Source organism: Cupressus sempervirens, chromosome 11 (assembly GCF_028749045.1).
Source record: "Cupressus sempervirens isolate cs-2001-9-10 chromosome 11, ASM2874904v1, whole genome shotgun sequence".
Classification (NCBI taxonomy): domain Eukaryota; kingdom Viridiplantae; phylum Streptophyta; class Pinopsida; order Cupressales; family Cupressaceae; genus Cupressus; species Cupressus sempervirens.
The window spans coordinates 358661173-358688852 of record NC_143128.1 but is presented as its reverse complement, the minus strand read 5'-3'; the positions used below and the strand labels follow the sequence as shown (position 1 = coordinate 358688852).

The 27680-nt window shown below is 34.9% G+C and overlaps 1 protein-coding gene across 1 annotated transcript in view; it reads right to left on the bottom strand.

Annotated features, from left to right (window-relative positions):
• The window catches only part of LOC149529552 (uncharacterized), a 246065-nt gene that overhangs the window by 153122 nt on the left and 65263 nt on the right, over window positions 1-27680 (bottom strand). Inside the window, exons 3-6 of the mRNA XM_089808557.1 lie at window positions 9470-9575; window positions 9254-9355; window positions 9030-9089; window positions 8756-8834 (exon numbers count right to left, since the gene is read on the bottom strand). Coding sequence (XP_089664683.1) covers window positions 8756-8834; window positions 9030-9089; window positions 9254-9355; window positions 9470-9575 — 347 coding nt within the window. The remainder of the gene's footprint in view (window positions 1-8755; window positions 8835-9029; window positions 9090-9253; window positions 9356-9469; window positions 9576-27680) is intronic.

The following is a 27680-nucleotide window of genomic DNA, read 5'->3' as shown; positions in this document are numbered from 1 at the left end:
TCAGGTGAAAACAAAGTCGTCGGATACACCCTCAAAGTATGAAACTCATAGAAAGAGGGCAAAAACACATTTTTGGTGGCTTTTGGGCATTGACCATTTAGGCTTCCTAAATATGAAGTCTAGTTGGATACCTAATTTCAAATTAGATACTTGATAGTTCAGGTACCTGATTTGCTTAAAATAACAATTTTTTTATTTTATTTTATATTTTAAATTTTTTAATAGTACTTTTAAGTTATGATCCCTTTTGAGTACCCTTAATATTCATAAATATTTGAGGATCCTTAACCATACATATCATGGTTCTAAAGGATTAAACGGGGTCATAGGGTATCTTGTGACCCCTTTTGACGCATTCAATCACCATATGTGTGCTTAGACGTCCTATGACCCATAACCACATATATAATGTGATCTAATGGGTCAAAAGAGGTCCTAGGATATTCTATGACTGCTTTTGACACATTCAATGTCATTAAGTATGCTTAGCAATCATAGGACTCCTAACCGCATAGATAATGTGATCGCATGGATTAAAGGGGGTCATAAGATACCCTATGTCTCTAAGTCATAGGATTCGCTGAATTTTCGGCTTTAGGTTTGAAATTCAACGAACCCATAAAAAAATTTTAAAAATCATAAATTGTTGGCCAAGATTCATCTTCAACTTTTCAATATTTTTGGACTTCTACAAATCATGTACTTTACAAATCGTTGATGGTGGTTGTCCGCAACTCTCCAATCCCAACTCCCATCCATCGTTTTTGAGACTTATGCAACTTTGTTTTAGTTACTTCTGTCTATCATTTCTGTTACTCACGATTCCCCTCCATTTATGTTACAACTCCCAACCCGTCAATCTATAACTCCCCATCTACGCTCTCCAGGTCATGTTCCACCTACGACTCTGAATAGTTATTAACATACAAGATTTTTATTCTATGTTTTTAGGGTTGAGTTTATTTTAATAAGATTTTGATTTTATGTTTTAGTTTGAATATTATTTTTTTAGTGCAATTTGTTATTATATTTATAATATTAAATTAAATACAATTAAAATAATATCATCTTATGTTACTATTTTTCATTAATTTATGTTTACTACTATTAACTTATATTTACAATTAAAATATTAATAACTTATTTCTTTATATATATTGAAATATTACAATTTGTTTTGTATAATGAAATTCAAATATACAATAATAATTACCATGTACTTATATTTTTTGAAAATTACATAAAGTGAATTTAATGTTGATTTTTTTCGGATATTTTTTTGCTCATCAAACTTCATCTGAACTTCATAGTTGTCAAACTCGAACCTTGTGACTTAGCTATGTCCTCATTTGATGAGAATACGTGTGCTTCAGGGTCCTAGGACCCCTAACCACATAGATAATATGATCTAATGGGCCGAAAGGGGTCATAAGATACCCTATGACCCCTTTTGACCCATTCGATGACAACATATGTTCCTAGGGGTCCTAAGAGCCCTAGGAGCATACCAGATATGTTCGAATGGGTTGAAAGAGATCACAGGGCACCCCATGACCCCTTCGACCGTTTTGGTGACAACATATGTTCCTAAGGGTCCTAAGACCCCTAGGAACATATCTTATACGTTCAAATGGGTTGAAAGGGGTCATAGAGTACCCTATGACCCCTGTTGACCCATTAGATGACAACATATGTTCCTAGGGGTCTTAGGACACCTAGGGACATACATCCTATCATCAAATGGGTCAAATAGGGTCATAAGTTACCCTATGATCCCTTTCGACCCATTCAAACATATGACATGTTCTTAGGGGTACTCATTGATTGTGAGTAGCAGTGCCAGGTTATTCCAGGCCTAAATTGCAAGTGTTTAGAGTGTGCCTTCATAGGGTATTTGAATGAATATTGAGAGTGTGAAAATCATTCTCGCATCTTTAGAAGATAGCACCCTCCTATGCCTAGTTGACACAATCAAGACAGGATTGGTTAGAGGTTCGCCCCATTATCAACATTGTCTTACATTATTAGAGTTAGATAGCTTTCTAAAACCTTATCTCTTCGCAAATAATTTGCTTGGAAGTGATTGTAGTTGTCAAAGTCAAATTGATATCCATTAAATGAATAGCGCAAGTCCCTTCATGATAACCAACACATCATATCATTATAACTGAGTGAAAGTCCACAATTAAGAAGGAACCTTGAGGTTGTCTCATTTGGGCACACAATTTAAATACATTGTTTATCATATGAAAAATCCTTATTAAAGAGAGAGTTGAGATTTGGTATTTCATCTTAAAATACCAAGTATTCGATTTATATGTTCTAGTGGAATAAAACTCACATTAACAGGGGGGAGTTCCTCAAGCCATTCGAAAAATGAAGCTGGAGATCACAAGAGGAATGATGGTGACACTTACAATTTAGAAGAAGTGTTCAAAATAGAAAACCGACTTGGGGCTGAGAAGTTGTAAATTGAATCTTTGACTAGCTTGAATGTATTGTTCATATAAGCTCCTTGAATGCTTTATGATCATTTCCATCAAGGGAAGGTAGTGAGTAGCATCTAGATTCTAGGGAATATCTATAAGACATTACTCAATGGAGTTCTAGTACATTGAAAGAGAAAACTAATCTTAGAATACCAACAACATTGTTTCCCATTAAAAATGAAAGAGGCAAACCTCTGTTGTGAATGAACTTCCAAATAGGTCATATGTCATGGCTTCAGGTTAAATCATTTATGAATATTGAAATTGATTCGATTGTGTATGTTTTTTAGCATCAACATTTAGGATCATACTTTGTGATGCATCATCGGGATAAGAGTGGAGGAATTGAATAGTAAAATATACTATACAATTTCTACACTCTCTCATCCCGATGATGGATCACAAGTGTGATCCGAAATATTGATGCTAAAAAATAGATACAATCAAAACCAGAAACAAGTATTTGCATTAGAAATGAATTGTGGAAATTTGATAATGTTACTTTATTGGAACTGAGTCAAAGGATATTTTAGATGAAGTGGTAGGAAACAAATGAAGCTTGGTAAATGCGCTAAGGAACTTCATGTTTCCGATGGATTTTAAGTTGAAGCATGAAAGTGTGAACCTTCTTTATAGAAAACTAGAACCCACCAAATGGAGATGACTCTACAAAATTTTAAATGTACAATTCACAATAAAAATGATAAAATATTACAAGAGTAGCACAGACATGTTCATTTTCATGTTTGTGGTTGATGATTTTATGCTATAAGATAAGTAAATTGTGAATTATTAATGAAACAATGAATTGGGATCTTTATATGGGACGTTCAATGAACCTTGATTTTTGTAGTGAAAACCAAATTTAGAAATGAAAGAAGCTGATTTAGCAGTTGACCATGCTAATGAATAAGGTTTCTTATGAATGTGTCATTGACAACACTTAAGAATTTGATGGCAAGGGTCTTTTGGAAATCTTATTAAAGAGCTTGATGAAAATGATCAATAAAATTGTGATCTCTTTTTTTTCAAGGGCCATAACACCTTAATATGGAAAAGTTCTAGGATTGCTTTTATTAATGAGAAAATGCAGGAAAAGAATGTTATCAGTAGAGATTTTGTGACATTGACCTCAAAACCAAGAAAGCAAACAAAGGACGAGAATGAACAAGACATGACGAATAAATTAATATGAAAAAAAGAACCCCAAATAAGGCCAACCTGCTTTGAATACTGTGATTAAAGAACAAAACCAATCACTCATATATCAACAAATATCTCATCTGTCTAAACAAATGCCTAGTGACTGATAATGTATAGCTGATCAATGTAATATTATCAGTAGAATCTGTATTATTGGAAGTCACACGAATCATGTAGGTCATAAATTGTTTGTTCAAAGTTTTGGCAACTATCAAATACAACAACTGGAAAAAGGCAGTGATGACATAGGAGAAATGCAAGAAAAAAAATGATATCTTAGTTGCTTCTGAGATCATTAGAATCGAACATCCGATTTCTTTATGCAGTGCTTCATTTTGGAAAACATCAATACTTTCTATCAAATACCCCATTCTGTAGGACAGTGTCACTCTAGTTTGGATGTTAGTATTAATATAGAAAATAGTGTTTGAGCCTTCTCAAATATGAAATAACTTGCTATATTATCGAAGCTCACTAGATATGACAAGGATTTTGATAAAGATGTGTGTTCGGTAAACAAAGCCAAATCTTTTAGCAAATTGTTGGACCTTTGACAGTGCAAGAATACAATTGTTGATTGAAAGTCATGAGATGGTAGTAGACTAAGGACGACATCGTCCAAGGACAGGCATCTCATATAATTATCACTGCTCAAAGAAGATTATGTTGTCGCTTATTAAAGGAAGATTAAAGCTTCATTTATTAAGTCATAAACTAAACATGTGATAAGTCAAAGGAGCATGGTAGAAATATCACAATTCTTCATATCATGTCCATTTGGAAGATATAAAGGAGTATCAATAACCATTGCAAACCATCATCAATTACTTCTTATTCTCTTTCTACAATGTAAGGTGCACATCCAGGAAGCGTGTACTGGGTTCAGGTGCACCTACAAATGCATGTTGAGTGCACACAAGGTGCACGCCCAACCTGACAGGTGCACCAGGATACGTAATCCCAAGAATCCGAGTACACCACAAGAATTTCACAAGTTCTTGGAGGTGGAGGATTTATTTGGAAGTGTAATTTTTTGTATGCATAATATAATAGCTCTTACTACCAAGTAAGCCTTCATTTTAAGGGCTCTAGTGGTAAAGGAATTTGTATGTGTGAGGGCCCAAATAAGGACTTGTGCAAGTATAGGTAGTGGGATTTATAAAAGAACAAGAAGATGTTGACAAATTGGTTGCAAAAGAAAAACAAAGTTCTTATACTTCCAAAATGGAAAAAATGATAAAATTACCCTCTTGGATAGTTTCAACCTTCAAACATCCCTTCTTGCCTATAACCTCTACAAAAGACGAAGAGGAAGGAGAAATCCTTGTCCGCAAGAGAGGTCCCTTGAAGAGGACATTTAAAATGGAAGAAAAAGATATTGCTAAAGGAAAATTGCACGTTGCCTCTATGCTAATGGTCTTCCTCTCAACTTGGTGAGATCACCATATTAGAGGGACATGGTGTCAACAATAAAAGTGCACCTCCTAATTTCACAAGTCGTGGGTATGAAAAGGTGTGTACCACCTTATTGCAAATTGAGAAAAAAGTTTGTAGAGGCCCAACTGAAACTAGTTAGACTCTTGGACTGAAAAATGTGTCTCTGCTCTTTTTTATGGATGGAAAGATTGCAAAAACTATCCATTGATAAATGTTATTGTGGTGTTCCCCAAGGGGGCAATATTTTTTAAAGTGGCTGATCGTGAAGGGAAAGTCAAAGATGTGGAGTTCATGTCCAGGGTTCTCATTGACTCCACAGAGAGGGTACGTAATGAAAATGTGGTCCAGGTAATTATGGACAATGCAACAATTTGCAAGGCTACAAGTGCTTTGGTTGAGACAAGACATGAGCTCATTTTTTGGACGCTATGATTATATACTCTCTCAATTTGGTGATACAAGCAATTGACACCCAAATAGAGTGGGTGAGAGAAATATACCAAGAGTCTGAGGAGATCCATATGTTTGTGGTGAACTACCATATGTCACAACCAATTTTTAGAAATTTCTCTAGTTTTGAATTTATCTCATGTTTTACATAATTGATTGAATATTTTTTTGTGTTATTTACATATTTTAAATGTGTTATTAATTGCTATTAACATGTTTTTAGGTTGTTGAGACTTGAATTCCACCTCATACAATTGTTCCAAGATGACCTATGAAGGTGCAAGAGGCATTGGATCAAATGGTTATTAGCAACCAACAAGTTATATGGAAGAAGTTGAATTCAATGAGGACCAAGAATGTCAAGCCACTAATCTTGAATGAAGATTGGTGGGTTCGTGTGGAATATGTATTGGAATTCAACAAACCTATCATGTCTTTGCTTCAGTCTTTTGACATATATGCACCATGCTCAATGGATGTCTATGATAACATGGACATGATATTGGAGAAAAGAAAAGTGGTAGTATAAAAGAGAATAATCTCAAAGACACCTTTTACAAAAAGGTGGGAGCAATCTTTCTTCATCATTGGAACAATACCACCACATCATTGCAGCTCCTTGCATATGCCCTATCTCCAAGGTACTCTACCACTTACGTACTTTCTATCCCAAGGAGAGTACCACCATATATAGATTCTGAAGTTGCTAATGGTACACCCAGACATTTAGTATACTCTCCAAACATCTAGAAGTGGAGAAAAGTGTTAGGCAAAAATTTGGATTGTTTGTCTGAAGAAAAAAACCATGACCCTTGTGCTATCAAAGACCAATCCAGAATTGATCCTACTACATGGTGGTACGCCCATGATCAAGATTATATGTACCTCCAATCTCTTGCACTCAAGATCCTCACAAGTATTGTAGAATTTAGCACTTCACATTCTTGAATTTATCTTGCATTTTTTAATTTTTGTTTTGTTGGTTTTCTCTGCAGTTTGTAAGATCCTCTGTTGAACGGAATCGGATTTTATACTCCTTTACCCACTCAGTAAAGCGTAGTTGGTTGGCTGCAAAAAGAGCTGAAGATTTGGTTTATATTCATTCTAATATGTGTCTTTTGTCATGTAAGGATCCCCAATATAAGTGGGGGTAGCGAAGTTTTGGGATGTAGCACCCAAGTCCGCCAAATTGGATGCAATCATTTAGATCTTGTTAGAGCCACTACGGATGATGTGGATGATGGTGCTGAGTCTGCTGACATACCAAAACTGCTTTGGGCTCAAATGCTGATGATGATCTTGAACTTTTAGTAGTTGAAAATCCAATAGACTATGATTTTGTGGCTAATCCTTTTGATGATAAATAACATTAAATCATGTTTCATGTGCTACATTTTGTAATTCAGTAATTGCAATGGCTTTTATTGGAATCATGAACATAGACATATATGATATAATTGATATGGCTTATTTAACATTTTTCAACTATCATTTGGTATTTAATATTTGTCTTTGGCATTTGGCATTGATCAATGATCAACTATCATACTCTGAAATGATTTAGTTTAATAATTTTATGTATTTCTCATTTATATATATACACACACATGTACCCAAATGCCTAATTTTTTTTTCAAGCATTCACATAGCTGATTTGCATACCCACATCTGTCCCTGCACCTGAACCAGTAACTTAGTTCTCTTTACATCCTTATTGGATCAGTCAAGAAAGCATTTTCCATTGGCAGAACCGGTTGCATATATCTAAAGTAAGAAATCAGGAAGAGCACCATTGTTGCAAGTGTATAAATACAAATCAGAAACAGCACTTTATTGCTGTAAACAACATCACACATAGTTGCATATTCATAAAGTTATACCAGGAGCAGAAAAATCACCCATTGCTGTAAGTCATATTGGAAAATAATAGCATATATTTAATGATCAAGATCAGGCACAGCAATAGCATTCACTTTATGTGACATTGAGAATGCTTGTAGGTTTACAACGATAGATTAGGAATAACAATACATTTCTATAAGCATTAGGGATATATTGTAGCATACTTCTCATTGCCAAATCAGAGACAGCTTCCTATCACATTGGTTGCATGATCCAGATGGCGCAATTCATATTGTTTTGTAGAAGTGCAGGTTGGATATTTGATTTAAAGATCATTTTTGCATACACCAAATCGCTACATCAGAGATAGCAGTGATATTTTTTCTTATATATCTTGTAACTTTATATTATAAAAAATATCAATCATATAACAGAAGGACAACTATCCAGAAATTGAGATCATAAACTATTACTCTTAAAATTAACTAACTCAAATTGTCATCATTTTAAGTGTTATTGGAGATTTTTTGAAAAGAAGTCTTGCAATTGATTTTTCAAAGTTAATTGTCCGTATTCCTAAGTTTTAAACAAATGGGGACATCACAGATTTCAAGGTCCAAAACACCTTCATATCACGAGGTTGTAGAATTACTTTTATTAGTGGGGAAAAGCAGGAAAGAAAAATGTTATTGGTAAATATTTTTGTGGTAGGAAAATTTTTTGAGGTCAGCTGTGATGGAGGAAGACTTAAAAATTAATTATTTTTCATAAATAATTGTCAAGCTGGCAATGGTAAGTACCAAACTATTAGTTTAAAATAAAAAAAATTATTGCAGTTATAGTGAATGTGAATAACATTTGCAGCAAAGACATACTTGAACAATGTAGGGGTCAAAATGGTAGATAAGATGATAAATGTATAAAACAATGGAGTCTATTAAACAAAGTTACTTTTCTATGGTTGCACATAATAATTAAAGAGCTCAACAGTAAATGTGGGCTCTTTAAAAAGAGTACACTGAAAACTATTGAATGTCAAAAAATACCGATGTCGTATGAAAATTTACATCTTTTTATGTCCTTCAATACAATTATCTATTTCCAAAAAGTCTAAATATTAAACAAAAAAAACTAAATTTAAGATAGAATCCATTTAACAACTATTACTAACATCTAGCAACTTCATGTCGAGAAAGGTTCACAATGCTGTGCCCTAAAAAAGTCAAAGTTTGTGACTTGTTTGAAGACAGTTTGTTGAAAATTTGTTCCAATATAATTGTGAATCAAGATCTCACTTCAGAAAATGTGTATTTGTAAGTCGTGGAAAAGTGTACCTTGTTCTACTGTTGAAATACTTTCGACAAAGCAATTTGTTTTAGCCTTACAACCTCTTCTCTCAAGCTCTTTTAAAACCTGCCAGTAAAAGAAATTGCTTTAATTTATAACTTTACATTTCAAGAAATAGTTTTCTTTTCAATTCAAATCTAATTTATATTTGATAAGCATCTCAAAAAATATCGTGTCTAAAATATTTTTTTTAGAGGTTTAATTAACTCTTAAATAATGTGAAGTTTTGATAAAGAGACATGTTTTAAATTTTTATTGCACCTTATTCACATATTTATGGGAACGCCCCTTGACAGTAAGCCACTGTGGTCGACCAAACATCTGCACTTAAGCCAATTATTATAATTATAAAATTAATTCTTGCAAAAATTCTTAAAATTAACTACCTTTGATCGAAAGATGTTATGACACTCAAAAGTATACAACCTTAAAATATTGTCTAAACGAGTAGATAATAATTTAAAACATTTCGGTAGAAAGAAAACCTGGAGGAGGTGGTGATTGCGGCAAAAAGAAAGCACTGATGCAGCTGAAAAACCTTTGACCATGTTGAAAGAACACGACCAAATTGATGCGCAAATAGGATTCTATGATGGGTTGATTTTCGAAAAAGTATCAAAAGTTTCGTCAATGTATATAATTTTATGAATTGATATTATTTAAATATATTGTTCAGTAGTCTTATATATAAATTCATTTACCAAGTAAGCATCCCTGAATTTCTCTGAGTATCCATTTAACTTGATAAACTCCTCCAACGTTTCATTGCCATTATTACTAGGGTTGCTCTCAAGGTTCTTAAGGTACCTGCCATTTGCATTTCAATGATTAGCCAGAACAGTCTGAAGTGCCACCTCTATAGGAAATAAGATCTAACATGCAACATGATTAACAGATAGCAACATTCTTTATATCCATTTCGCTTGAAACTATTAATAGAAGGTATACTCATTCAACATAGATATGGATTTTGACGATGAAAATCTGGGGGCTTATGTCATCAATAAAATCTCTAAATCAATTGCTTAACCATTCGAGTTAATCATAAAATCAGCTGCATTGTTACAACGTAAAACCCATAAATAGTTTTTTATATAAGTAATAAACTATAAACATGCTTAAAATGATAAAGAAAGCCTTCAAAGTCTTCATGGGCGTTGAAGGGATGAGTTCAATGACCCATTAAAATTAAAAATGACAAAGAGAAGACTTTCACTTTCATGAGCTGATTACATTTGAAGGTGCTAGAAGAAAATAATGGACTAAAAAATTGCGTTAAATAACTGTGTTCTAGTAATAAATTAAATGTATGTATTTGGCCCTTCATTTGTATATTAGTTAGGACCCACGTATTTATGTTGACCAGGACATTAGTGTGGGAAAATTTGTATCTGAGTATCTCTGTTGAGGGAGCTGGCCAAGTAGTGCGATGGCATAGATTCTGTTCAATCAAATGGCTGCCTACTTATTTCTCTGATTCTAGCAGCTATTTAATCATGTGGTTTTTTTATTAATCATGCAGAAAATTAGGGTGCTGACCCTTTACAATTGAAAGTCCCAAAGGCAAAGATACACAGGCGAAAAAAGGTCACTTTAATCATGTGTGTTACCCCCATTTTTGGACACGAGAAATATTAAAGTTATGTCAAATCTCATGTTGGCTCATTGCCAGTCAAGTTTCCCTAGGTGTTTCAAATTTTGAGTTTGTATGTCGAATTGAAATTGTTATTCAACATCCACTAATGCAAGTCATCTGCTCTATGCACTTTTCATGCATTCAGTCATAGATATTGTAAGTCTCAATATTCATTTAATTTTTATAGGTTATTTGCATTGAATTCAGATATCTGACGTCAACCTGAAAGAAAGATGTTCATCATTCCAGTTCAGATTCAGAAGCAGCAATGTAGATTGGCAAGATTTGCAAAAACCATTAAATTTTCTAGTTTATGAAAGCTGGTACAAATTCCTATTATACGAATATTTCTAATGGTATTTCATCTAATTGGCCAGCTCTCAGACTAAACTACCTTCTGGTTTATGGATATTAAAAGTTCAAGTTTTTGCCAGTCAAGTTACAAAAATTATTATATTTACAGTTTTACTAGAGCTGTAACAAAATGGTTTAATGGATAATTTTATATTGGTATTATTAGTGATGCAGCATTATGAAAAATATGGAGCCAATTATGAGTTATGCCAGTTCCCTCTATTGGGGTGTTCACAAGTCTAACAGTCGAGCTTTTGCTAGTCAAATTACCGACTAGTTCTAATCTTCTGCATATTAAAAATTATGTTGATATATGATTCGTGGAAGTTTTCAGAGAAGATATTCGATCATGGAATTATCGCAATGACATTTGGTTGTGACAAGTTGACATATTCTACAACTGATAATTCTGAATTATTTGTTTTAAAATAAGAATAAGTAATTAGAGTGATAAATTTGGTAAAAATAAAAATAATGGGCAAGTGAGTAAAATAAATAGAAGTGAAAAATCACAACCCAAAACTCAAAAAAGAGATGGGTGAAAATTAAAAACTCCCAACTTCTGAAATTGTGAAGAAATGTTATGAGTTCTGAAATAAAATGACTCACAAGCCACAAGTTATCAGCCGTGAAATAGAATGACTCACAAACCAAAAGTAAACCTATCTTTGCTAAAATTCACAACCACAAGTTCATCCAAATGTCCACTTAAATTAGGTGCTCGCACATTCAATGAAGCATTATGTTAGTGCTTATATTTTTCTCGCACTCTAGTATGTTTCGGTCCCAAGTTTTCCTTTCCTGAAGTTGAACTCGGAGTTTTAGTTTACTTCAACTTCAAGTTCAGGTCTGCCTCAGTCTTCATGTGTCAAGTCTGATCTCTTTCCTCGAGTTGGTCTTAGTAAAGTCGAAGTTGAAGTTGAAACCCAGTCACCCAAATCTTCAACTTCAACTTCAATGTTGATGTAGCACACTAACGAAAGTTGTATGCAGGTTTCAAATCTTCGAACCAAATCAAGGTGGGTCCCAGTATAGCATTTCCCAAGACATGCGAAGTTATGAATGAAAGGATTTAAGGCAGTACGTGTTTGGCAATGCCAAGATTTGATTGAGCAATAAAATTGTCATGTCATGATCAATTAACATAGCAGCATACGTGCGGATTTGATGGAGTATTTAAAACAAAGCACACGCAGCGTCTTTTCCAATTCATGCCACATGAATGAGTAATTATTGCACTTACTTGCCAAATCTGTCCTGCAATCTCCTGCACAAATCATTCCTTAAATGCATTCATTCTAGCCCTTTCCCACTCATTCCACTTTCTCCGAAGAAATTCCAGCATTATCGAGTAAGAAGGGTGAGTTGCAGGCTTTGTCTCTGTCAAACTGTAAGTGCATTTCCATAACCCTTTGCATTTCAAATTGTGTTTGCTTTGTTTTGAGATATTTCAAGCCGTATCTTGTAAACCTGTCTTTATTAGCAATCATGACGCTTTTCCGCCCAAAATTGCCTTAGTTAGAGAAGCCATCTTTGCTCAGTTCACTGCCTGAAATTCGTGACACGTTTCTGGTAAATAAAAATTTATCTGAGGTAATAGAATGAGCCAAGAATACCCTGTCAATCCCTATTTACCAGAGGCTAGTTGATAGTGGATTATTAGAAGTCGCCGCTTTTCCCGCTGCTATCACATACCCTGAACTCATCCTTGAATGTGCAAGCCATTATGACCCTATTTTCGGGTGTATTAAGAAAGCCTCAGGGGAAGTGATTGTTAGAATCAATAGAACCAGTGTCCATTCGGCCTTTAGGATTCCTCACAAAGAACCCTATGAGTCATGGACGTTCGAAGAAGCTGAGCACCTGTACGTCGGAAACAAAAACAGCTATGACAACAAGATAGCTCAATCCTGGCTTTTGAAACCAGCAGAGGGAGGTTCTAGACTGCCTAAGCCATTGACTATTGAGCATTTTATAAAAGAAATTGCAGACATCGTTCTTCTGCTGAATAGGGTCAAGGGAAATGAGCATGCATTCCATTGGGAGTCATGGATGTACTTTTTCATACAGAAGATCGTTGAAGGAGTTAAATTCATTGATTGGTCTGACCTGATAGTTGAAAACCTGCATAGAGGTTTAACAACTGTTAACAATTGTGGTCCATTTTTCTTGTCTTCTTATCTAATTTACATCCTAGCAGCATCTAAAGAATGGAACTATCTTCCACATTCACCTTGGGTTGATGACATGCTCATCTACCAATATTACGGTGATCTTCAAGAAACTACATTATGCAAAGAGTTTAAAAGGGTAAATGATGTCTTTCTAGGGAAATTGGAATTTGAACTCCAAGGTCGGGAGAATGATAGGATGTCAGAGGAAGCTATGCAGGTTGTGCAAATCTATGGTTGCTATTACATTCAATTCCCCATATTTACATATATCAGAGTGGATGGTTTTTTTGATGAACCTTTAAAGCTACCAAGTTATTGTTCAGATTCTGTAGTGTTATCTGAGATGTGTAGGCAATTTGTTTCTGTGGTTGAGTCTTTTTGAATTTCAAAAAGATCTTCTTCAGTATTCTTCCCAATTGAGATTGGACACTATAGATGCCCCAGTCTGAAAGAAGCCATATTGTCAGCAAAATCATTAAGCCGCTTATGCTTTAAGCCTTTCATTTCTCGGTTAGATTTTGACTACATTGGCTTTGTCAGAAACAATGCTAAGAATGCAGTATCCCTGGTCCATTCCCCACAATTAGAAGATTTTTGGGCAAACTGCCTTAATGAATTTGAGGTAAGAAAAAGACTGTGGTCACGATTAACCATTAAATAGATCACTATGTTTAATGTGGAGTTGGATAATTATGGATTAAAGGGTGATGATTCTGAAGAAGTGCTTGATCAGTTTTATATTGACTAGATTGAATGCATGCCCATTCCTGAAATTGATTGGGAAAAGAGGGAAGAAAATGATGTCTATGCCCATACTAAAGATGTAACAGCTAGAACTGCCAAGTGGATAAAGCTAAAGGCAGTGGCTACTCCAGACCTATCTGGGAAGTTTTCAAAAAGCAAAGATAAAAACACTGCCAAAAAGCAAACTAATTGAGGTGTTCCTGATTCTGTTGCAGGTCCAGTTGAAGTTGAAGTTGAAGCAATTCCTGAATCACTTCAACTTCAAGTTCAAGAGGCAACTCCAAAGGGCAAGAGGATAACCTGTTCAAGCACAAAGAAGGCATCAATTGTCAGAAGTAAAAACACCATAACCGTGGACCTGGAGGTAGCAGAAGACCCACCTATGGCGGATAATGTACCTGAATCCCAAAATTTGCCAGTGACTAACGAAGGCCAGGAGAGTAACCTCTCCTTGGTCAAATGCTCCCTTGCAACCGCAAAAGATCAGGCTACGCCTAAATGGTTGGAGACATCAATGGAGAAGAAAAGGAGCATAGTCCCAATATCCATGCCCATTGATGATTTGGTTAGTAAGTGTCTTGGTAAGACACCTAAAGTAAAGAAAGCAAGAACCGAGGAAAGGATCAATTTTGATAAGAATTCAGGACGATGGGTAGCAGAGATAGCTACACCACCAGATGGAAGCTCACGTGATTCCGTGGTTCCTCAAGACTACCAGATAACAAAGGTTGACCTGGGAAAAGGGAATCATGAAGTAGACATGGAATTCTTTGAAGTATCTAATAAAAAGATCGCGCACAGAGTATGGAAAGACAGACAAGATAAGCAGGAAATGAAGGAAACAATTAAAAACATGGCGCAATATATCAATGCTATCCTTCACTCTGAAGCAAAGCCAATCCGTGAGATGTCAGCCATCATTGACGTGTCCTCTGCGACCAATCAACAATCATTGGAGAATTTGCATAAGTGCAAAGCGGTAGCTAAAGTAGCCAGTGAATGGGTTCAGGATGTTCTACATGATACCGTAAAACACATAGGTCGCTTGGACCATGCCTCAAAGGAAATATCGAACATTACTAAAAAGGTGGAGTCAAGCAATGAAGGATATGAAAAAGAGAAGAATAACTGGGCAAAGGTGGTGATGTGGTTGGAAGATGTGCAAGAACTTGGCCTACAGAAATTCCAGGCTGAATATCCCGTAGCTAGTCTAGACGAAAAGGCCCTGTATGTCATCAAAGACTGCATCGAATGGAGGAATGAAGCACTGACACAAGGAGTAGCAGAAATCAAAGAAGCGTTGCAAGAACTTAAAGTTATACACCAGATTATTCAAAATGACCTTAAATGGTTTGCCAAACAGTTCATGGGAAAAGAAGATGACTCCGTTGCCCAATCCGATGAAATAATCAAAGAGGTTCAGAAGAAGTTTCAGGAATGGCAAGACAAGAAGGCACCAGCTAAGCAAGACTTTTCTAAGGTGGCGCATACTGAGGCTGTGTTAATCATCAATCTAAAACACTTGGAAATGCATGAGGAAAAGGTTGTTAAACTGAAGAAGATGAAAGAAATCTAGAAACAAAGGTTCGCCTATATTGGTTTGCCGCATCAATCCATTATCTCAGCCTTTTCGACTGCCTATGAAACGTGGAAAACAGCGAAAGGCGTGGCAAGTGGAGACAACGCTACCTGATCAAGACAAGCGGTTACGCTTAATCGCTTAGTTATATTTTCTTTTCCCGGTTTCATATTTTTGGCATTTCAGTTAGCAGTTACTTTAGCAAAAGACAATTAACTCCTGGCGGGGTAATTTTGGCAATAGTCCAGCCCCATGCCTATATATATGTAATAATTAGTATGGTAGAGGGGTTAGAATTCTCCAGCAGATCGATAGACAAAACTATTTTTGTTTGTGGTTTTATTCCGAGTTAGAAGTAGCATTTCAAAATTTCTGGAGATACAATGAAACTCTACAGTTTGATTTATGGTTAAAAGCTTTGTAAGTGGATACTATTATTTGCCCATCTAAACGAGTATTTTTGAAGATACTATTTAAGCTTTTAGCTGTGTCTGTTATTAGTTTTGAAATTGTCAGTTCAAGACTTGGGATGCTGTGAGGAGTTAGTTTTATCGAATTTGCCTACTCGATAGTTTTAATTTTCAAATATGTGGATCATCTTGATAATTAAAATCGAGTGGTTCTTTTGCATTAAAGTTTATTTTGTATTGATGAGATAAAATAAGTTGATTCAACACTTTCAGCAGATCTTTTTCCTGAAAAGGTCATTCTGTTGAGTTTATTAGATAAAAAATTCTTATTATAATAAAGGTAGCTGCGCCTGTTTTCAGTGAAGAAACATTAAGCAGAGAATTCCTGAGTCTCTTCTATAGGAATTCATTTGTTAGTTTACATGCTTTTCGCTGTTTTTACATATGAACATTTATGAGGAAAACTGTTTACTAACACATTATAAGATTGTTTATAATCATAATTCATAATTGTAAGTTCCAGCTTTAACATGCCATAATCAGCTCCACGTTCTACCCACGCAATCTCTGTCTCTCAAAAATTCAAGATTACGTAACTATAACAACTTGGGAGTTTTAAAAATTCCCTAAGCACCAATTTCTTTAATCTTTACCAACACTTCTTAGTGTGCACCAGAGTGGGAGTTGTGTAGGAGGATATGGAGTGCTATGCTTACTAGACAAGCTGTCTTTGGCACCAACTCAAACAATAATAAACACGTTGTCTAATGCTAGAGAAAACAACTGTAGTGCCAATGCTCAAGGTGCTGAAATGTTATTTTATGGCAGGGAGGGTGAAAGATTTTTAACCATACATTTCCAGCGCTAAAAATTGCATTCTTGTCTCTACTTATTGGATTTTGTACCTCTGAAATTTAGTTGTTTTCAACTTGGTTTTCTATTGCCATGAAGAGATATAAGGTGCAGAGATTATTTGTTAACACTAAAACAGAGATTGAAATTGCAGCTTGAGAAAGATTGATTTGATTCACACAATGGAACCAAAATTGATTTCCATGCCTGCAAAATGTGGAAGTATAAAATGTGGCCTTGTAGGAAATATTTCTGAAGTGTATATCATTACTTGTCTTGAGCTTGAGAATTTAGTAGCTCTAAAACTTGATATTTTTAGTTCTGTGTTTTAGCAATTATGAATAAATTAAAGCAGTAGCTGTAGGGAGATAGTTTTCGATTTGTGCTTCGTATTGAAGCACATTAACTGTTTGAAATATTGCCTTGAAGACATATCATCTATGAGCAGTATTTAGGGAAATGTATGTACAGTGTGGAAGCATGCATAAAGCATGTAGAAACATTTGAAAAATTGTCTCGAATTGATGTCATCTCATAGAATTCAATGATTGTTAGGTATGCCATTAGTGGATGTGGTGAGGATACACAAATAATGGATTAGTTGAAAATGCTTGGCGATTTTTTTGGAGCCAATGAATTGAATCACTGATTTTTTGATGAAGGGTGCTCCCCTTAATACCATAAACACATAGCAGAAACAATGAAACAACAAAAAATACGAGAATAAAATATGGACTTCTTATTATAGCCACAAATGCGGAATTACATAATTCACAAGTACAATATGCTAACCCAAATGGGCGCCTTCATTACAATAATTTGCTAGACAATGGTGTGAACTATCACCCAGAGCTATTCTAGACAATGTTCAGGTTTTTCTTAAATAGGCAATTTTATGCGACCGAGGAAAATACTAGATGCTCAAACTTAATACCTAAGGCCGATAGACCCTAACAAAACATATAGAGTCTGCCAAATACATCTTTGACATTTATTTTAGGAATTTTAGGTAGCCCAACTTCGGAAGGTTATACTCTCGAACCGTTGCTCCAATTGGCTATTATAACCACTTTTCGGAAATGTCAACTCCTAATCTACAAGTTCGGACCTCGTCTGGGCACTCTAAGGCCTCCAACTATGAGCCTGAATATTTTTCTGCAAAATTTTTCACAAAAAATCTGCAATAACTTCTCTGATACTTAAGCTGGAGCAATGAGATTTTTATGGCAAGCTTATAATTTTGAAATGAACCTTCATGTAAAAAATGAGAACATCCCGAGCTCATATGACAAACTTATTAAAAATAGTAAGCTCCCATAAATAGTAAGCACCCTATCTACTAGTCCATATTAAAATAGAAAAGATTGAAAAGAAAATATTTTTGGGTGATGCAAGATTGCTCTTACATCCAGGATGCTCCTACATCATATTTTGTCATGAATCGCATGACTCGCCAATTCATGCGATTCATGCAAAAAATTGCATGAATCGGCCTGATGAATAAGCGTGGGCAGCCAAAAGTGAAGACATTTTTTTAATAAAAACATATTTTTAAAAATAATTTTTTTTACCTTTCCTGTTTGTTTTTACCCTAAAGAGCTTTCTAATTGTTTAGCATGAGTAGAAGAGAGGATCTCCGTCTTAGATTCTTACATTTATGATTTGATGTCTTATGGATCTTCATCTTAGATTCTTACATACATACATTTCATGGATCTTCATCTTACATACATACGTTTTATGGATTTTCATCTTAGATTCTTACATACATTTACGATTTGATGTCTTATGGATCTTCATCTTACATACATTCTATGATTTGAATCATTATGATCCTATGATTTCTATTTACTTCAGTTACAACCTACAATTTACATTTTACGTGTAACATAGTTATGTCTATGATGGATTTCTCATTTATGTTCCATGTTTATGTATGTTAACTTCTATTTGATGATGTCATAGTGTGTTTAAGTTATATTCAATAAAGGGTGTATGAAATAAGTTTTAAATTATTAAAATCTCTAAATTTCAAAGGTTTTTTTGTTAAGTAACATGGATCTTTTCTGCAAATGTAATAATATTGTCATTGTTATAGATATGTTTCAAATGCAGATTTGGATCTCATATAAGTATGAAAGGAGGCATGTCTTTTGAAGAGACATGTCTGCAACCTTTAAACATCATTAGTTAATATAAAATAATATAACTAACCATATGTATAATATATACATTATTATATATAATTAATATAATATAATATAATATATGTAATATATATATATATATATATATTATATTATATATATAATATACATAAAGGAATATTTATATTAGCATCAATAATGAAACTTGAAACTCATGATCGTATCAATCTGATTGTAACTACAAACTTAACACTCCCTCTTACTTAGGAAGGATTGATACAGAACATATTATGTTCTTGAGTATACAAAGAGATATCATCTCGGTATGATATTCCTAGAATGACATATTTAAGGATATCAACATAAATCCATCAACACACATATTATATATAGAATTTGCTACAATTCATAATAAGACTAAATTTCTCAACACTGTTCCTTTTAGCAAGGAGGGAAATTAAGCAATTACTATAACTTTAGTATAAGTTTGAATACCACCTTAAGTGTGGTCTATAATAGATTTAAGCTATGGTGTTTGGCAATATCCGACCTGAAGAACCATAACAACTTTCATGGTGTCTAGCAAAATCTGACCTAATAACAATAACACCAATAATTTTCATGGTGTCCGACAAGATTTGGTCTAATAACCATGATGGATATCAATGTGTCCACAAAAATTCGGCCTAATAACAATGACACCAATAATTTTCATGGTGTCCGGCAAGATCTAGCCTAATAACCATGATGGATATCAATGTGTCTAGCAAAATCCAGCCTACTAATAATGACACCAATAATTTTTATGGTGTCCAGCAAGATCCGTCCTAATAACCATGATGGGTATCAATGTGTCTGGCCAAATCCGGCCTAATAACACTGACACGAGTAACCTTCAACACTTTTGGTGTTAAAGGTTGGTCATCTATTGATAAGATCATCACCTTACAATAGTTACCTTCTGTTCGTTATCATAACTTCCGGCACACCGAGACAACAACTTAATGTAGTCTGTTATGATAACAGGTCCAGTTATTGATAAGATTGTCACCTTTCAATAACTCCCCTCCAAATATTTACATCAATGAAAGATCGTCATCTTTTGTGACATAATTACAACAACATCATGTAGTAACTCATATGATATCCACCATGAACCAAGTAAGAGGGTGGACCCACCATAGTTGCTACTAGAGGGTGGAACAAAGGGTTTTCACCTCATACTTCTCTCTCATAGAGAAGAGCGCATTACAAAGAATTTCTCTTAGAACTTCACGTCATAGAAAAAATATCATCTACGAAGGATTGCCTCTCAAAATTTTCTCCCTCTAAACATCGATTCTGCAAAATTAGGTCCTCTAATTACTTCCTCCAAAACTCTCTTCACCCAAGGATGCATGTTGAACTCACTCTGAATCTGATATCAATCTTTAGATTTTCTAGTGATAAGTCAATACTTCCTCATAATATACATAGGAGTAGGCCCATCAACATGCAGTCACCCACATGTATTTCTAGACTCCCTCTGAGTATCAATCTTCTAAGCTCTTGCATTGCCTTTGGAGAAGTTTCATACTCCCTCTTAAAGTAGAAGACTCTCATAATCTTAATCATTTAAGAAGAGAGCCTCATTTTATCCATCTTGATCATCAAGGTCTTTGGAGCTATTATCATTAGGTTGAGTCTACACAATATCTAGTAGCATGTTTAGAGTACCAACTTTCTTTTCCTGTAAGAACATCCTCAACCATAAGGAAAAGATCAAAGGCAAATAACCTTTATAGTATGTATACAAATTACAAATAAGAGAGAGATAAATGTCAAAAATAAGAATACTTATTTGCACATGAAGACTCCGAAATTGTCTTTTTAGATTGTTTGAGAATGGAACATCTCACCACTAAATAAGGTTCAAGTAGGAATGGAACATTGACTATTATTCCCCCCACAATGTAAAATTCCACTTATTCTTAGATTGTTGAACAATTTTGTATCAAATATGACAACTCCTTTCTATGTTCCAACTTGCTCTTTTTGTCCATTTTAGGTTAATAATATAAGTGGATACAAACTCGTCCACAATACGTCAATATCTTGATTGAGTATGATTGTGCCACTTGAATGACTCTATAACTCATACGTCAAGTTTCGTTTTTCATTTATCGTAGATGGTTCAATTGAAGTCACCACTTCCTTATGATGCACACAAGAAGTAGGCCCATTAAAATCACATAGTTGCATAAATTTCAATCCTCTTGACTATTACAATTTATCGATCACTAAAGATTTCATCACAACATGGTTTACTCCCTCTGAATCAATATGATCGAGATCACTGAAGGTTGATGAAACCATGTCCTCTATCTGCTCCCTCTCTTTCAAGGTTGCCTCAATTGTCAGTCTCCCTCTGAATTTCAATCTTTTTCTTCCTAAAATTACATTCTCAAAGAAAAAAGATCAAGGCACATAGCTCTTATTGAAGAATAAGGATAAAAGAAAGAGACTACATTAGTACTCATGGATGATAAATACTCATCTAACCATCAATATCCTTTTTATTATTATTATTCCATTAGACTTTAATATTGTAATCGAAAATAACTATATATATTAATCAATTCCATTATGATAATTAATTAATTTTCTACATAACTTCCCAAATAACCATGGATCATATGTGTTTGAATGTTCACCATTCATAATAACAATATATGTTAATAAGATAATATTAAGAGATAAGTATATTAGTATCAATATTTCATAATGATAATATAATATATATACTTACCTTATATGAAAGGATCCTTGTCATTTTCAATGCTATTTCTTTCCTTGTAGTCATTGTTGAGTCACATATTTAACTATATTCAAACCCAATGCAATCAGAAGGTTGCAATGACAACGTCCTTGAGTACCTATACTATCCTAAACTGGATATTTACTGATTTTTCTTTTACTGATATAATTAGCAATAAAACTTTGTAGATAATTCCTAGCACAATCGTAAATAGTAGAAATACCAACCGGCACTTATCCAACCTCTTCTTGAATATAATATCATATTCAAATATAAACAAATGTAATATGAGATATTCAATTAAACTAGAAGCTTCTCCATAGGTAATATTTTGTTATTTCCAAAATAACACTCAAGATTCGAACATATAAACATGTGTTACAAATCAAAAAGATTAAACCAGCAAACTCTTATAACTCCTTAAAATACGTTATTGCATTTTACAACAACAATACAATAATCAGTACAAAAAACCAATCCTAAATACAGATTTAACAGTCAGATTGGAATGCTAGAATAAGAACCTGTAAGCACGAATGAAACACCTAAGATGATGTTACCTAGGACAATGGGTTTGCATCCATTGTCTGCCAACACGAGGGGCTACATCCTCAAACTAGCTGAAAGCTGAAGCTTTCTGAAAACTCTCACAAGAGAGAAAATTGAACTAAATCATAAAATCAAGCATACTCAACAATGAGTCTCTTTCCCTTTTTATTACACAAACCAAGGCTCTTCGGCTCCTCTCTGGCTTTCGTCTTATTCCCTTGTGGCTCGTCAACTCCCATAAGGCATTTCGTCTTGTTCCTTTGTATAACATTAAATTAACCTTTTAATATTTTGAGTCTATGTCTTAGAGTCAATTTTAATATTATATAGAATAAGACTTCAATTTTTCTAATGTCCCAAAAAGGGAACATTACAAATCTCCCCTCCTTAAGATTGCCTATCCCTGAGCAATCAGTACCAGGATCCCATAAGAGTCTGCAGGCAGTCCTGTAGTCCAAACTGAAAAGAATTCTGGCCACACGGCGAAGCTAGATGACTCTCTACAATCTATCTCTCAACCGGATCCCTGGATCCCATATAAATCTCTAAAAAAAACTCAGCACTTGTAAATTTATCAACACTGATCATTACCATATTCAACCTCAAACTGAATAGGACCACAATAAAATCCTCGTCCAACCATAGATACCCTTTGCTAACACTTGGATCCCAAACTCTGTTACACTGCCTCGCTGCTATGATGAGAAAGAAATATATCCAGGGTCCACGTATAATCTAGTAGAATGTGAAGACCTGATCTAAATGGATGATGTAATAAATGAGCTACTCAAAAGCTGAAACCACCATCCCATGGACATCAAAATTCATATTGTCAACATAAACTTGGAGAATTCCCAAACGCATAGGTGTTATGAGTATGAAAGATGCTGAGAATCTAACCACAAACCTCAAATAAATACTCCACCGAGAAGTATTCAGAGGCTAATGAAGAAAATTCACCCAACTCCTGAATGGTGTGAAATCGGAAAATATGTTGGGGCTGATCAAATGATAAGCAACAGAAGTTGATTCATCATTCCCATGCTGAGATCTGGATTCACTACTAGGATCTGAGCTAGGATCCCAAAGTCTAAAATCAAATTCTTCCTCTTCATGGCAAATAAAAGATGATCCCTCATTTAACACAAAAAGAGGATTGTCAGACATCCAATCAACAACTTCAAACAAAGGGTTGTCAACAAGCTGAAAGTGTTCTAAACTTTTGCTACTTAACCATTTGGGGCAGCTATCCAAGTCATACATTTGTTGAATGCTCTTAAGTTCGTCAATGAATTCTTGGAAGAACTCCTACCTCATTCTATTTTCATGTTCTCGAGAGTGTTCCATGAGCTTGATTTGATTTTCTGCTCCCTGTAGAGATAATTGAGTTTCATTCAATGCCTTCCAAACATACTTAAGAGTTCTGTTGAGATCCTCAATCTCATCTTTTTCCCTGTTTGATTGTGCTACATAAATCTCAACAACCTTAAGAATATAATCCTTATCGGACATTAGATATAAGTAATCTGATTTCATAGTCTCGAGGGCTATTTTGACCTTCTGTAAATCAATCACATGCCAATCACCTTCCCCTTCCCTTGGGATCTTTCTGTAGAGCTCCTCAACCAACTCGTGGGTACTGTCATATTGCACCAAGGATGCCATGACCATCTCTTTACTAACCTTCAGTTGATTCTGTAAGGCATGTATTTCATTATTCCCCTGTTGAAACTGTTCATTTTCTTGCAGTGTCATCCTAGGTTGTTCCTCTAAATTCACATTCTGAGTATCGTGAATATATGGTTCATGATGCCAAGGTGCCAAACTGTTATTATCTTGTGTGCAATCTACTTCATTATTCTTCTTGACCAAGCTCACCTCCAAGTCACCAATGAAGAAACCTGCACCTAGTGTAACATCTTCTACATGATCGCAAGCAGGTTGCAAATCTCTGGAAGTTGTCTGCTCTTCTATTTCAAGACCATCCAAATGATAATTTTGGTTTATTTAAAATTCTTCGTACACCCCTGTGTGTTGTTCGTTTGCAAGGAGATGCTAGACCAACTCTAGATACTTTCTTTTTGCCATATCAGTCATATTTTGCTGACCTAGATAAAAATCCAAGTAGTTGTTGAATGATAAATTATTTTGAATTTGGATAGGAAGTTCTTTATACTCTCCATAAATGTCAAGTATCTCTACTCTTACAATGGATTTTGAATCTTGGGCTAAATGTTCTTGTAGTTTCATAGTACCTTTCAAAATTTTGTTCAAATCTCTTCCCATTGCTAAATGTTGTTATCCTATTACTGTGAGTCTGACAAACAATTGTATTGTCCCAGAATTGCCTTGATGCCACTGTAATATTCTTTGTTGGATTTGGTAAAAGTTATGGGTTTTGGACCAAAGGAATTTTGTCGAATAGTTGGCAAGAAACAAGTTCTTGAGCAAGTACCACAAAGTTACCACTCTATTGTCTCAGTATGCAAATATGAATTAAAGATATTAATCAATGAGGACTTGACCCCTAAAGGAGTGCAATAACACTTGGTATTTAGAACAATAAACTGATATAGTATCCCTGGGCTGGACTAATAATGTTTACATAACAAATAACTATGCATCAACATACAACAAGTTAACTAGCATAAATCTGGGTGAGTTTAATATGGACCCAAAAATGTTATGATGAGGCCTTTGAAAGAACCCGATTGTGGTCTGTAAGTGCTGCATTATTCTCGTGAATCAACTGGAACAATGAATACTTGGTCAACCTTCATTACAACTGGTCCTGACTGTACCTCCCGTGACCTCCCACTCTTTGGTCGCACACTGGTTATAATGACTACCCTCGGCTGCTTGCAAACAATCTGCAATCTGCCGACGTCAACTCTCGACTCCTGTCAATACAATGCCACCATTTCACACTTCCAACTCCTTTGTTTATTGCTCTGGTATGCCTCGGGTTTACTAATACTGTGCACATATGTATTTACCAACGAAAGGAGTAACCAGCTCACCACTAGTTTTGTCGCATTTCCATATCTCTGTCCCTATGCTAAACAATATATAGCATCAATCCTAACTCAAAAGATGTTGCTTTGTGTGCCTTACCTCTGCTTAGTATAGAGAACGTTTTTCTCTCTGTGTTCTGCTGAGTATTCTCCTCTATGTCAAACCATCATAAATTTGTCTCTTCCGCTCACTCTTCCATGTAACCTATCACTATTCAGCAGTTATACCATCTTGACCTCCAACGTCCTATGGCCAAACTCGAATGCTCAATATAGTTATCAGGGAATTTCTTTTCCCTCTAACGGTTGTTGATATCATGGGCATTAGATGTGCTCTATCTTCTGAGTCTTCCACAATGGTGAGTTACAATTGGTTATGCGTCTTGAACCCAAATCGTCAAATGGAGTTTGCAATTAAACCATGGTAATGTATTGGGTAGTAATTTGCATAACCGTCAACTCACTAAGATGCTCACAATTGTCGCTTCTCACTACTTGACAATCTATGTAGAACGATGTATTTGCAGGTATCCGGAAGGTGTCACCTTTAATCCTTAGAAGTTCTTGATTAAGAGTAACGCTTAGTCATTACTAATAGCTGCTTAACGACTCTTGTCTGTCACCTGAGATTAGCAGTGTCTGCCAAAAAACTCATGGTTCTCAATCATCTCCACTCTACATTCTTGGTTTATATCCTTCTAGTTCTACTAGAGAATATATTTCGAGAGTTGGAGCACTCCACATTATGATGACCTATTGTTGGTAGATATCCGATTATTTTCTATACTTGTTGGGAGTAACCACGGGCTTGCCTGCGTTTTACTCCTGCAATCTAGGATGTCCTACCGTGATTCTTGTTTCATCTAAGCGGCATCAATAACAATTTTTGCTTCAGAATAACTTTTTCGAGATGATAATATTAATGCCAGTAGTAATATCCAAGAATTCTTTTACATAGCTCAGAGCTAGATTAAGTTTACGATTTTGAGCATGCTCCAGTGCCAATTCAAAAATCAAGTCCAAACTTTGCCTTTCCCAAGAGTTAGCTTCGTTGTACATGAAACTTTGGCTTGCTTTTCCAAAGCAAGGCTTAATAAGCAATAAGCTACACCCTTCAGATATTCAAATCTCCTTTGGCATTCTATAAAGCCTAAAGATCTTGCAGATAAATGTCCAACTCCGCATATTTGCAATGCATATTTCCTACGCCGTAATTTGTAGAGCTTATAATCCTCAAGCACCATGAATGGACATCAAGGCTACATAGACTTCAAGTTCAATCTTGCACAGGACATTTCATTTTCATGCATCTCTCTTCTTTGTTCGAAACCAAACATGGACAAAAGAAATGATACAACAGTACCCAAATTTAAAGGGTAAATAGAAGTATTTTCAATAACCCAATTAATATAAACTAATCACAGTCTTGCATGTATTTCCTTGCTTAGACATTCTTAGCCAACAAGGGAATAAATCTGAACTTCCTATGAATTGTTGCCTAAACTCCTAACAAAACCTTTTATAAAACTTCTGGAAACTTGTCATAAAATAAACTCCATAGGATGGCAGGAAACACGGCTCTGACACCACTATACCAGATATTTACTGATTTTTCTTTTACTGATATAATCAACAATAAAACTTTCCAGATAATTTCCACCACAATCATAAATAGTAGAAATACCAACCGGCGCTTATCCAGCCTCTTCTTGAATACAATATCAGACTCAAATATAAACAAATGTAATACGAGACATTCCATTAAACCAGAAGCTCTTCCATAGGTAATATTTCGTTATTTCCAAAATAACACTCAAGATTCGAACATATAACCATGTGTTACAAACCAAAAAGATTAAACCAGCAAACTCTTGTAACTCCTTAAAAATATGTTATTGCATTTTACTACAGCAATACAATAATCAATACAAAAAACCAATCCTAAATACAAATTTAACAGTCACATTGGAATGCTAGAATAAGAACCTGTAAGCACAAATGAAACACCTGAGATGATGTTTCTTGGGACAATGGGTTTGTGTCCACTATCTGCTAACACGAGGGGCTACATCCTCAAACTAGCTGAAAGCTGAAGCTTTCTGAAAACTCTCATGAGAGAAAATTGAACTAAATCATAAAATCAAGCATACTCAACAATGAGCCTCTTTCCCTTTTTATTACACAAACCAAAACTCTTCGGCTCCTCTTTGGCTTTCGTCTTATTCCCTTGTGGCTCCTCAACTCCCATAAGGCATTTCCTCTTGTTCCTCCTTGACCTTTTGTCCTTTGTATAACATTAAATTAACCTTTTGACATTTTGAGTCTATATCTTGGAGTCAATTTTAATATTATATAGAATAAGACTTCAATTTTTCTAATGTCCCAAAAAGGGAACATTACAACACCCTAAGGGGATATACAATCTAAACTTCAAGTGCTTCATAATATGTTAGTCGATATATATATGGGTGTGCTATAACGAATGCTTTTGGTGGGTCCACCATCCACATGGCTGCCATATAACTATACGGTCAAGCTTGTTGACCCCTCTATGCAAATGGATTAAAGTGTTATAGTTCTATCATTTTGATGACCCTTTCCACTTAGGGTAAATAAGAATGGTCTAAGATATAGATGACTCCCTATACTCGTAACT